This window comes from Gracilinanus agilis, chromosome 1, assembly GCF_016433145.1.
Source record: "Gracilinanus agilis isolate LMUSP501 chromosome 1, AgileGrace, whole genome shotgun sequence".
Taxonomy (NCBI): domain Eukaryota; kingdom Metazoa; phylum Chordata; class Mammalia; order Didelphimorphia; family Didelphidae; genus Gracilinanus; species Gracilinanus agilis.
This window is the reverse complement of record NC_058130.1, coordinates 752,895,208-752,908,808: the sequence shown is the minus strand read 5'-3', so window position 1 is coordinate 752,908,808 and position 13,601 is coordinate 752,895,208. Positions and strand designations below refer to the sequence as shown.

At 43.3% G+C, this 13,601-nt stretch overlaps 1 protein-coding gene across 1 annotated transcript in view; it reads left to right on the top strand.

Annotated features, from left to right (window-relative positions):
* The first annotated feature begins 1,178 nt into the window (after positions 1-1,178).
* Positions 1,179-13,601, top strand: part of CCDC62 (coiled-coil domain containing 62) — a 63,541-nt gene continuing 51,118 nt past the window's right edge. Inside the window, exons 1-3 of the mRNA XM_044658758.1 lie at positions 1,179-1,205; positions 8,300-8,495; positions 11,312-11,478. Coding sequence (XP_044514693.1) covers positions 1,179-1,205; positions 8,300-8,495; positions 11,312-11,478 — 390 coding nt within the window. The remainder of the gene's footprint in view (positions 1,206-8,299; positions 8,496-11,311; positions 11,479-13,601) is intronic.

The following is a 13,601-nucleotide window of genomic DNA, read 5'->3' as shown; positions in this document are numbered from 1 at the left end:
AAATGGAAGTTTGATTAACCTTTCATAGCTTTAGTTGTGACTAAATCCAATGAATTTCTTGAAATGAGTAATATAAATTCTGTTTATAAGTTAGCCCCATTGTATTTTTTTCCAGAATGAACCCTGGAAGATGAAATAGCCCAATGAAAGCAGCTGTTTTTCTTCCACATGAACTGGTAGCTTCAAATACAGATTTTATAAAGTATTTGTATCTCTCCATAGTTATAGTCAGACAGCTGGGTGGTGCAGTGCATAGAGCACCAAGCCTGAAGTCAGGAAGACCTGGGTTCAAATCCCTTCTCAGACACTAGCTATGTGACTGGGGGGATTGAACTGTTTGCCTCAAGCCTCAAGTTTCCTTATCTGTAAAATGAGCTGGAGAAGGAAATGGCAAACCAGTATCTGCCCAGAAAACCCCCGTGCACCACGAGGAACATAGCACGACTGAACGAGAGTTGGAACGACAGACTTAGCTGTTCTTTTAGAACCACACTTGTTTAGTAAAATCGCTTAAATCGGTGGTTTAGAGATTCTTGCTTTCTAAACGACGGCAGCGTTGCCTCTGCCTCCACTCCCCTTTCCTGGGAGCACCCTCCATTGAGCCGGGGCTTCCTCGGCTGACCCGCGTCCCTCTCCCCCAATTCGACCCCCAAGTCCCCAGAGGCCCCCGAGAAGATGCTCTGGTTTTAGGGGCCCCTCGGCCATGCCTAGGCCGGGTGAAGCACCACTTCCGGTACTGTGGGCCCAGGCAGATGCGGCCGTCCGAAATCGAAGCAGGGCGGTGGCTTCCGAATACTCTAAGAATTACGGCTCACTCCAACTCGGGGCCCGGACTCTCCTGGGCCGCGAGCTTCCCCACGGCCCTGGGTCCGGGATCTCGTGGGCCGGGAGTTCTCGCGAGAGCCTGGTTCGCCCTCCGGGCCGCGTTTGAGTCAAGAAGGCGGTTTGGGAACACAGATTTGGGCAGGTAAAGGGCGGGGGCGCTCCGCGGGCCGGGCCGGGCCGGGCTCGCCCTCTCCCGGCTCTCCGGGGAGCGGGGGCGCGGCCGCTTGAGGCCAGTCCCCGTGACCTGGCCGGCCGGTCTGGGGAAAACAAGCCCATATGGCGTTTCCAAGGTGAAGCTCCCCGTCTGCGACTTTCTCCCGAGGGGGACGGGAAACACCGAGCCGCGGCCACCTATGAACTCGATACCATTTCCCCGCAAGGTACGTGAGCCCCGCCCCACCCCGGCTCCGGCGGCCTAGTCACGCTTCGTTCCCAGCTGAGGCCCCGCCCTCGGTGCCTGGGCTGGGCCACTCCCCGTCATTCCCTGCATCCTCTCCATCCCGAATCTATGGTCCTTTCTTGCCTTCCCAGCCCCGCGTAATCTTGAGGCCTCCCCTCCGAGACCACCTCCAATTTGTCCTCCCCGCCTCTAGTCTGTAAACAGCTGTTTGCTTAGAGTGCCCCCCCCCCACTAGACTGTAAGCTCCTTGAGGACAGGACTTGCCGAGTTTAGCCAGATACATAGGAGACACTGAAGTGCCAATTGACTGGCCAGCCTTCCTTTTCCATTTTTCTATCTCCCTTTATGCCTTCTCTGAGAAAGAACATTAAACTATATTAGAATATAAATTAATTGCCAGGGATTCTTTACATTCATTGTATTGGTATATGAAGAACTTTACTTAGCTCATTATCAGGTGCGGAGGAGACCCTTAACCAATGCCTATTGATTGCTGTATTGATTTCTTCTTTCCTCTCCTTTTTTCTTCCTATTTTCTCTTCCTCTTCTTTCTCTCTACTGCCTCCCAGGCCTCTTCTTTTCTTTACAATTCCCTTCCTTCTTTACTCTTCACTCTTCTTTTTTGGTCTCTTCCCATCCTGTCCTCCTCTTGTCAATTAATCAGCAAACATTTATTAACTGCCTTCTGTGTGCCAGACACTGTATTTATAAAGTTAGATGCTGTCTTCCTCCTCTCCACTTTAATGTATTTTTTAAAAACCCTTACTTCCCCCCCCCCCCCTTAAATGTAAAATCCTTGCTTTCTGTCTTCCAATCAACATTGATTCAAAGGCAGAAGAGTGGTAAGGGCTAGGCAATGGGAGTTAAGTGACTTACCCAGGATCACACAACTGGAAAGTGTCTGAGGTCATATTTGAACCTAGATCTTTCCAACTCTAAGCCTGGCTCTCAATCCACTATAACACTCTCTCTCTTTTTGTTTTTATATACATCATTCCCAGATACATATTCCTCTCCTTCCCTTCTCACCACTGCGTGAGTCTTGTCTTTTAATAAAGAAAAACATTTAAGAAAAATCATGGTCTTAGAGAGTTGTTTATGATCACTAAGAGGTTAAGTAACTTGTATGCTAATGGCCAAAAAACAGAATTTTAGGTTCATACCCTTTTCTTTCCCCCACTTCCCTTCCTGCTCCCATCATTGGGTATTCCCTCCCACACCCATTCCATTTACTTTACAACAGTTCATATAAGGGAGAGTGTGATATAACAGAAAGCTGCTGGGTTCATATCTTTCCTTTGATGCTCATTGAATATCTGTAAAATAAGAGGGTTGGACTAAATGGCCTGAGATTTCTTCCACTTCTTAGTCTCAGATCCTAATTCTTCCTAAATGTCTTCTGCCCTCCTTTCTGCATCTTTTCCCTCTAAATTCTCTTGTTTTCTCTTTCTACCTGATTTCTTTCTCTGTATCATTGCTTCTCATATTTTCTCATATTCATGCCATTAAGGGATTAGGTGAAGGATTGAGGATGATTAACCTGGAGAAGAATAGATTTGGGGAGGGGAAGACTTTCAGGGAGTGGAATAGTTGTCTTTAAACTATTTGAAGGGCTCTTAAATGGAGGAGTATTTGGACTTGTTTTGTTTGGCCCAGGAGCAAAGAAGGGAAGTAACAACCAGGCAAATGTAATCTATGTGAAAAGGAAAAACACAGAATGCATTGGGGCTAGTTGTGGTTTCCCTCTGACTGGGGAGGTTTTCAAGCAAAGATTGGATGATCACGAATTGGTGAGATTGTAGAGCAAGATGTATTCTTGTTCAGGTTTAGGTTGAACTAGGTAGAGGGGACAACAAGGTGGCACAATGGATAAGAGCGCTGGGTTTGGAATCAGGAAGACTCATCTTCATGAGTTCAATTCTGATCTCAGACACTTAACTGTTTAACTTCACCCTGTTTGCCTCAGTTTCTTCATCTGTAAAATGAACTGGAGAAGGAAATGGTAAACCATTCCAGTATCTTTCTCAAGGAAATCCCAAATGGTGTCACTGAGAATCGTGTATGACTGAAAAATAAAGTTTAGAACTCCCAAACTCAAGAGATCCTCTGGCTACAACCTTCTCCAATAATAGGGATCATAGGGATGTGCCACTATGTATCTGGATTTATATTTACTCTCCCTCCTTCCCTCTTCCTTCCTTCTCTGTTGTTTTCCTTCTTATTTTCTGACATAGTATCAATACTATGTATTGGTTCCAACACAGAGGAGCAGTAAGGGCTAGCCAGTTGGGGTTAAATAACTTGCCCAAAGTCACACAGTAGAAAGTGTCTGAGACGAGATTTGAGCCTAGGACTTCCCATCTCCAGCCTTGGCTCTCTAATCACTAAGCCACCTAACTGCCCCTGGCTTTATCCTTTTCCCAAATGAATCCTTTCCTCTTTCCCTCCCCAAGTGAACTATACCTTGTAATAAAGATATAACAAGGAGGTGAGGGGTGGGGGTGGTACTGACTGCAATGACAACTACAATAACAGATAGATGCCTTCTGAGCTCAGACATTCTGTATCCCCTTCCAAGTGCTTAATAAATACATCTTACCTTGGTTTCCTCCATCCTTCCTCCTCTCTCGCTATTATTTATTATAATTTTGTTATTTTCTCTGTCCTGTTCCCCCTTCTTGTCTCATAATTCCTCTCTTTCTGGTCTGGCTTCCCTTTTTCTGTCTGCTTTTTTCTCCTCTTTTCTCTCTTAAGATCATTCTCTTTTCTTTTTGTCCTTTCTTTTCGACCTCCTCCTCTCTGTTCTTTCATTTCTCCCCTTCTCCTCTGTTTTAACAGTTCTATAGACCTTTATTCAGTGCCCAATGATTACTATTCATATAACAATCTAAAGTTTGCAGAGTACTTACCTTTATGCATTTGAACCTCAAAATAGGTGTATGGGACGGGTTTAACCCAGATCGAATCGCTTGCCAGCTCTGGGAGGGGACAGGGAAGAAGAGAGGGAGACAATTTGGATCATAGAACTTCAGAAAACTTACGTGGAAATTTATTATTACATGTAATTGGTAAATAAATACATTATGGAAATAAGTATATGGGATAAGTACTGTTATCCTCATTTTACAAACTGAGGAAACTGAGGTTTAGAGAAGTGAATTACATGGCTAACAAGTGTCAAAGGTGGGATTTGTGTAATTAGAATTTTCTCCCCAGAACTCTCTTTCCCAGCTTCCCATTTTCCTTCTTACATTAAGTCCTTATGATTTGAAGATAAAATCATGAGTGTAGCTCCTCCCTCGATCTCTGCTCCCAGAAATGTGAGTGGGGAGGTTGGGTGAGAGCCAGGCAGGATAATTTTACCCACATGTTTTTACTCAGGCTTTTTTTACTTTTGTTATTTTATTTTTTCTACTTCAAGTGATTATGAATAAATATTATAAAATATAATACTTGGAGCTATTAATATTAATTTAAATGTAACGTTTTGGAACCAAAGTCTTGTTGACCCTGACTACATTCTGTGCCATGTACGGGATGCAGGGTTAAGTCCTGGGGATACGAAGACCCTGCCCTCAAGCAGTTTCCATTAAATTTCAGGAGCAAATAGATCAAAGGCTATCGGAACAGAGTAGGTCTGACCCTATGAGTAGCCCCTTCATGTCCAGCCTAGTTGAAATGGAGAAACCATTTCTCTTTAAGAAAACAATCATTTAAAAACCAACCAACCAACCCTCGATATTTTCAGGGCAGTATTCTATTCTATGGCCTGGAAACACAATGGTGAAAGAAACCCAGCATGGCCTCCGCCCTCTAAGAGCTTACACTCTAATGGAAGGGATGTGACCCCTACACGAATATCTGTGATGCAAAGTAGAATGTGATAATCAAGGGCAAAGAAGAAATACAGAGAAAGTGCTTAAAGCAAACACGAGGTGGCAGAGGTCAGCCATAGAAGCCAGGGTAGGTTTCTTGGAGGGGTTGGACCTGACCTGAGCCTTGAAGAGAGCCATTTCAGAGGGCAGAGATGACAAAGTGTGGCCTGTGGGCATGCATGGATCCTAGTTAGTGAAGGCGAACTGAGGAACCACAAAGTGGGTCAAGTTGGGTTGAGTATGAAGCAGAGTCCTGAGAACTAAGACCAGGAAGAGGCCGGGAGTTATTTGGTGGAGGGTCTTCAGAGCTGGAGAGTTTGTTCCAGGCCACTGGCTCTTCTCTTGGTCTTTAGTCCTTTTGCCCTGTTAAAATTCTTAAAGACGCTTCAGAGCTTTGGTTTATGTGGGTTGTAGCTATCAGTATATTAAAATGGATAAAATGTTCAAATAGTTACTATTCCTTTAAAATAACAAACCCATGATATGTTAACACAGGTAACTTTTTAATAAAAAATAACTCAATTTTCCAAAAGAAAAAAATGAGAAACGTGGCATTGTCTGATATATTTTTGCAAACTTCTGAAATGATCAGCTTAACAGAAGCCAGCCGGATTCCCCTGTCTGCTTCTGTGGGCAGTTTTGTTGTAATATGTTGTTTGGGTTGAAGTGTGTGACGAAATCTGGCCTTAAATGTTGAGTTGGAAAAGAAAAGAGTCTTTTAACAGGCTAATGAGATCTGCGTATGATGATGATGATGACTATGGTTTTGACCTCATGCCCCCCCAAGGGTCCTATTTTAAGGATAGCTGCTCTAGGCAATAGGGTAATAGAGATCCCTAAAGGGCCACAAAAGCCTCCCCAGGCCCCCGCTTTTTTTTTTTTAAACCCTCACCTTCCATCTTGGAGTCAATACTGTGTATTGGCTCCAAGGCAGAAGAGTGGTAAGGGTAGGCAATGGGGGTCAAGTGACTTGCCCAGGGTCACCCAGCTGGGAAGTGGCTGAGGTCAGATTTGAACCTAGGACTTCCCATCTCTAGGCCTGGCTCTCAATCCACTGAGCTACTCAGCTGCCCCCAAAAGCCTCCCTTTGAGAATTGCTGCTCTAGGCAAAAGGGTCATAGGGGTCCCCCTGAGTCTGCAGACCCCACTTTAAAACACTCTGCTCTAGGCAGCAAGGAGCAACCAGAGGTTTTGGAGCAGTCAGATACATACATGCCAGGGGGGGAATGATTTTGGCAGCTGGGCGAAGGATGGGTTGGAGAGGAGAGAGTGGACCCAAGAGTGAAGAGGATGTATGAGAGAGGGTAGGACAACTGAAGAGGACTTCCCAGCCAGTTGGATGTTGGGGTAAGGGAAAGAGGGAGGAATCCGGAACCCAGGTGGCTGGGAAATGGTGGTGGAATCAACAGAAATAAGAAAACTGGGAAGCATGACAGAAAGAGTGAGGGCAGAAAACTGAATTGGTTTTGTTGAGTTTGTGGTATAGTAGCCAAATAAGATGTCCCGCAGGCAGTCAGACACTGAGGCCTGGAGCTCAGGCAAAAGTTTGATGGGGCTGGATTTTAGAGGAGGCTCCATAAAGACAGTCACTGAAGCAGTGGGAGTGAGTGAATGAAGGAGTGAAGAGGCACTTACTTATTAAATGGTCCCATAAGGCACTTTGCTGAGGTCTAGGGATATAAAAACAAGTATACCAGCCAGCCTCTGCCCTTAAGGAACTTAGGATATTCTAACAGAGGAAGACTCACCTTAATGTAGCAAGAATGGAAAGAAGGGCGTCTACAAGCCCTGGGCTTTAGCATATTGGGGAAGTCTGTAGTGGGTAAGGACTTAGCTAAATATTGGGGTGAAAATTCACCAATCAGAGACCAAGACCTCAGAGGTGGAAGTCCAGGGGCTAGAAGGAAAGGTCAGTACAGACAGTTGGTTTAGTACCATAGAGTGAGCAAGAAGGAAGGTGAGGGGTAGCAAGGCGGAACAGTGGATAGAGAACCAGGCCTGGAGATGGTAGGTCCTGGATTCAAATATGGCTTCAGATGGTTCCCGGATGTGTGACCCTGGGCAGGTCACTTAATTCCATTTGCCCAGCCCTTGCTCTTCTATTTTAGAGTTGTTACTAAGCTAGAAAGAAGAAGAAGAGAAGTGAGTTCAGAGTCTTTTAAAGGGGGCTAGATGAGGCCAAATTGGCATTTCCATAACATTTCAAAGTTTGTACTGTGCTGAAAATCTTGTTTGAACCTCGCTAGCAACCAAGTGAGATCAGTGCTCTTCACTTTCTGTTTCTGCCCTCTATGCCTTTGCCCCCCATCAGAGCATAAAATCCTTACAGGAAGGGATTGCCCATTCTCTGAACTTTACCCTCAGTCCCTGGAGGGGGCTTCATAAAGGCTTACTGACCAAAGCACATGGATCAGTATCTCAGGTTCACAAATGAAGAAACTGTGGAAGGCTCATCAGAGGTCAGAGAGCCAATAAGCAACAGAGGTACCATTTGAATCCAGGTTTTCTGGTCTCCAAATCCAGTCCTTTATCCCCTCAATCGTGCTGCCTCCCAAGATGATTTCTTCTTCTGTTACAGACTTAAAACTTGTGGGCCTTCCCACTGAGCAAATGGGATCCTCTATTCTTCAATGTAACTTTAAGCCTCATGTATGGAATCTGAGTTGACAGTATGTTATCTCTCTGTTAAACTAATGGCCTTTCAGAAAACAACAGGATTTGTAGTGGATAGGGACAGAACATTTGAATTAAATCCCACCTCAAACACTTATTGGCTATGTAATCCTGGGCGAGTGATGATATATGACCTCTGTCTGCCTCAGTTTTCTCATCTATAAAATGGGAATAAGAAGAGCCCCCACCTCTCTGGGATGTTGTAAGGATCAAATGAGATATTGTTTGTAAAGTGCTTTGCCAATTGGTGTTGTCATGGGTCTTATAGGCAGAATGTCAGGAAATCCCAAAAGAGCAGATCATGTGCCCCCACTTGTCTTTGGGGTCATAGTTGAAGACATTTGCTATGCAATTTCTTTGTGCTCTTTTGTAAACCGTGAAGATAATTATGCTCAGTGAATTCATTTAACTCTGAATTAAATAATTGATTGCAACTGGATCAGTCCCTTATTTTGAGAAAGGTTAGCTCAGTATCTTTTTAGTTTTCTTAATTGTGGGGTGTTGAAACAATGTTTTCTTTGCCCAGAACATCATCTATTCAGACATTGAGGCTCACACCATTGAGAAACAACGGAAAGAATTGCAACTGTTAATTGGGGAACTAAGAGATCGGGACCGAGAGCTTAGTGAGATGGTTCTGGCACATCAGAGACAGCTTATAGCATGGGAAGATGATCGGCAGAAGGTGCTGACTTTGGAAGAACGATGCTGCAAATTAGAGAGTAAGTAGCATTCAGAACAACCTGCCAGCCCCTTGTTTTGGGGGCTCTCCATCCACGTGCACAGGGGCTTCTCTAGGCCCTACTGCTGAAAGGAGTAGTGAGAGTGAGGGCAGGGCTGCCCAGGCTCTGGGGCACAGTTAGCTCAGCTTCATTCAGAAGTGTTGATTAAATGCCCATGTTTGTGAATGTCCCAGCACCTGGTACCAGTCCTATAGAAGTGCTTATTTCCTTAGGAATGGAAAAAAGACCCCATTGTGTTCCCTCATTGGAGCAAAGAGGCTCCTGAGGGGTGTAGCACAACTGAATGAGTAGTATGTGCATTGGAGAAGTGTGATAAAATGCTCTGTGGGGTCCAAGAAGGAAATCAGGGCAGGCTCCTTGGAGAAGGTGACACTTACATTGGGCATGAATGAAGAAGCTTGGTGGTTAGAGGACTAACTACTGAGTCAAGAAGGAGCCCCCCTCTGACACATCTGCTGTGTGGCCCTGGGTCAGTCACTGAATGGCTCAGTGCCCCAGCTGGGCTCCTCTCTTCAGACACTAATTGCAGACCAGGTGCTAAGCCACATCCTCTCCTGGGAGGCCCTTTCCCATTGAAGTCTCAGGCCCACCCATTGTCCTTCCTTCTAAAGAATAAGTAGAATTCCACAAGTGGGAAGAAAAAGGGATATCCACAGGCTGGGATGGCATTGAAAGCAAAGCCTGGAGCTGTCAGAGTAGAACTCACCTGGGGCGTGGGGGCCACATGTGGGCAGGAGAAGAACAGGGCAGCAGCAGATGAGGGGAGGCAGGAGAAGAAAGGCCCAACTAACAAGAAGGGCTGGGAGGCTCAGGGGGATAAGCTCAGGCAACAAGCATTTATTAGATATTTCCTATGTGCAGCTAGGTGGCACAGTGGGTAGAAGAATGGACCTGGAGTCAGGGAGACTCTTTTCCCTGAGTTTAAATCTAGCCTCAGATACTGTGTGACCCTGGGCAAGTCATGTAACCCTATTTGCCTGTTTCCTCATCTGTAAAACTGAAGAAGGAAATGGCAAACTGCTCCAGCATCTTTGCCAAGAAAACCCCAAATGAGATCATGAAGAGTCAGACGTTACTGAAAAATATCTGAATGACAACAACAAAAACTTGCCAAGCCCTGCGCTAATCATTGGACGATCATTAATGTGGGAAGATTGGGCTGCTCAGCTTTTTATTTTGCTTTTGTTTTCTCTTCTAAGAAGAGTGATCTTTGGACTAATTAAGACCCAACAAAAATGACTGTATAAAAGTTGATCCCAGAGATATGGCAAGTGAGCACCAGGGTAGCCTTGATGAGCTCGCCACTTGCCCCAGATGAGCTCTGTCCCAAATGTTATGATTAAATTTTTTTGAAATCTGTATATTAATTTATAATTTTTTATTAGTAAAAGTTGGAGTAAGAGGGAGCTAGAGAGAGGGGGTGGGGTGGGGGTGGGAGCGGAGTCACATAGTCGCCTGGCTGTGCCTAACTAATCGGAGTTTGCTCTGTTTGTCGTCATCACAAGGTAGGGTTGGAATTATGTACAGAAAGTCATGAAGTGCTATGTAAGTATTAGCAAATATTTTCCTATCATGGGAAGAGTCATTAGGAATTGGAAATGTCATTTTAAAAAATTTAGAAAAGAGCAGATTACTGATATGTAAAGATTTTTTTAAAATAAAGGAATAATCACAACAGTAATAGAAAAGGAAGTGGTTATCACAGATAGCCAGCATGGCTTTAAGCCTTTATAGAAAACAAATCATGCCAGACTAGTTTCATTTCCTTTTTTGACAAGTTACCAGACAAGGTAGATAAAGGAAATGCCATAACTTACCTAAACTTTTAGCAGAGCATTTACATCTTATTAAAATTATGAATAGATGTAAACTAAACAGTTGGGCAATTTAATGGATTCAAGACTAGTGGAATGGCTGGACCCAATATGCTTCAGTGTCTGCTTGGAGGGACTCGAAGGGATCCTGGGATCTGTGCTTGGCCTTATGTTAATTCACATTTTTATCAATTAATTTAGTAAAGCCAGCGATGGCATACTTATTCACAGTTTGCACACAAACATAATTGGGAAATGTTTAATACAATAAATAAAACAATACCACATATATAATGTTAATTTGTGGTTTTCTAACTCAGGCTACATCTGCATGCCCATAGATCCTACAGGGATCTGTTTCTGTTTAATTTGGATACCCCCGAGATAGGAGTTCTTGTTAAGGTTCCAGCTGGAGTAGATAAACTCAGAAGTCTTTTCTAACTGAGATTTTGGGATTCTGATTACAAATTTGTGCTTTATTCCATCAGTCATAGGGAGCCATTGAATGTTTCTGATCAGCGATTCTGCATGGGATAGTGAAAGGAGCATTGGCTTTAGAGTTAGAAGGCTGTAAATCAAAATGGCTCTGATTCTTACTTCTCTTTTTGATTTTGCACAGATAATTTTACCTTTGAACTTCAGGTCAGTGTTCCAACCTGCCTGCATTCATCCGACACCATATTTGTTGCTATGGCCATATGAGAATGTGATTTAGGGAACGAGTCACAATTTATGATTGTGCTTTGTGTTCTTATCCCAACCTAATCAACTTTATTTATATCCAAACTAAAGATTCTTTATTACAAATTCCACTAGGAGAAGTGTAATTTTTCTGTTTTCACAATGCTATGTCGGTGTTGTTTTAGGTGTTTATTCAGTGATTAGCTTACATAAAATGCTTGGGTACCTCAAAGAAGGGCGACATATTCCTTGTTACTCCTCAGACTTGCCCATAAAAAGTTTTGTTCTCATTTCTCTCAGCTGAACTGCATAAAAGGAGTGAAATAGTTAGAACTCTCACCAAGAGGATCAAAACCCTAGAATCTCAACAAAACGACCACCAGGAGGCTCTTCAGACAGCCCAGCTACAGCTCCAAGAAATGGTTCAAAAGGCCACCCATGCTTCTGTTGTCTGTGAGGACCTCGAGGTAAGCAGGAGTCTCTGGCCACAGGGCAGGGCTAGCTTCTGGCCATGGAAAGTTAGGCCACAGGCTTCTTGTTCAGTGGATGGGTCCAAGCTACAGAGGCTTTCCACAGTGAAGTCAGGGATGTGGGCCAGTAGGAAGACGGTGATCTTATCCTCTTAGTTTTAACTTTAGTTTAGTTCTGATTCATTAGAATGACAAGACCCAAGAAAACCCAAGATGCTTCAAACTCAGACAGCCCTTTGAAGTTTGTTGAAAGGATGTTAATGAACTAATTTGAGAGAGAGTGGGAAGGAAGGAGCAAATATTTATTAAGTGCCTATTATGTGTTGACCACTGCTAAATGCTTTACAAATATTATCTGAGGGGGCAGCTGGGTAGCTCAGTGGATTGAGAGCCAGGCCTAGAAATGGGAGGTCCTAGGTTCAAATCCTCAGACACTTCCCAGCTGTGTGACCCTGGGCAAATCACTTGACCCCCATTGCCCACCCTTACAACTCTTCTGCCTTGGAGCCAATACACAGTATTGATTCCAAGACAGAAGGTAAGTATTAAAAAAAACAAACAAAAACAAATATTATCTGAGCTGAATGCAAGTTGGCAGAAATTGATGAGAGTTAAAGAGAACTTTCTTCTTTTTTTTTTAAATTGTCTCCTCTATTTTTTCAATAAACAAATATTTATTTTCTCTGCCTTCCAGCCCACTCCTTCTCCAAGGGATCCTAGAGGTTTAGGAAAAGAGGAAATGAATTCAAAGTCAGGCTAAAAGCCTTTTGGGTTCTAATTAGATGACTGAATTTTCTGTGTTCCAAAAGAGCTTAGCCTAGAGACCCCAAAACTTCAGCTTTTTAAAAAAAGGCAAGGCCTTTCCATAGCCAGTAATCGGACTCTGTAAAGGCCTTGCCTTTTTTAGCTGCTTTCTCTACAGAATTAGAGAGATCTAACAACTCCCAGGGCTAACTTGCTTCTAGGGGTCAAGCTCTTTTTGCTCTATTTATTACTTTTCAGTAGTATGTTGTAGAAAGTGAGTCTTAAAATTATTCAGGAATTCTGTAATAGATTCTAAAGAATTACATATAAAGAGAAAAACAAGTACCTATAACCATATAATCAAATGATGTATCTGCTCTCTAGCCTGAGCTCTGGTATTGTCTCCTCTGTGAAGTCTTCCCTGATCCCCAAGTTGGGTGTGCTTACTCCCACCTCAGTTTTCATTATATTTTTATTAATTGTGTATTGGTTTCATCCTCTTAGGAGAACATAAGCTCCTTGAGGGCAGGGCTTGTTTTGGTTCTGGCTGTGTCTTTGTGCCTTCTAGCACAGGGCCTTGTATATAGTATTAGTCATTGTTTATTGAGTGGAAAGAATCATCTGAAGCAGCCCAGGAATTAGGAATTAATCTTTTGTCCTTATCAAGCCAACAAATATTTATTAAGCATTTATCATGGGCAAGGTGGCTTGGGAGGTGAGTCCTGTAATCCCAAAGTGAAGGCAAACCCAGGTGTGTGAAATGTAAATACTGTGAAGGTCAATCTAGGTTTTTATGGGGTATGTGCACACACATATGCATATTTTGTGTTTGTGTGTCTGTGTGTGTATACATATACCATATAATTCTGTTATTTTGTCTTTTCTTCCCTTTTCATTGTCTATTCTGAACAATGTCTTAAATGGCTAATGCTTTAGGAACTTTTCTAGGTCTAGAATCACAGATAGCTTATCATATAGCTGATAGAGCTTGATTGAAAACTGGATCATTATTTTTTAGAAAACTTTTAAAATGGCGATTGCTTGATTATCCGTCCCTGAGTTCCCCTGCTGCAGCACCCTCAAGCTAGTGTCCTTCTGGGGTGTTGAGGCAGGATAGAATTTGGAGCTGGGAAAGGCAGAATGACCTCTACCATTGTTTTAATTATAAAGAGCTATGACAGAAGACAATTGTTAAGTTGTGTTGGTGCTAATTAAGTTTCTTATCTGGGTGTAGTTTTAACAACTTTAGTAAGCTCATTTTAATTAAAATCTTCAGAAAACAAACAAAGAAGATGATTGCTCATGTTCTCTTTCTCTCTGTCTGTCTGTCTGTCTGTCTGTCTGTCTGTCTGTCTGTCTCTCTCTCTCTCTCTCTC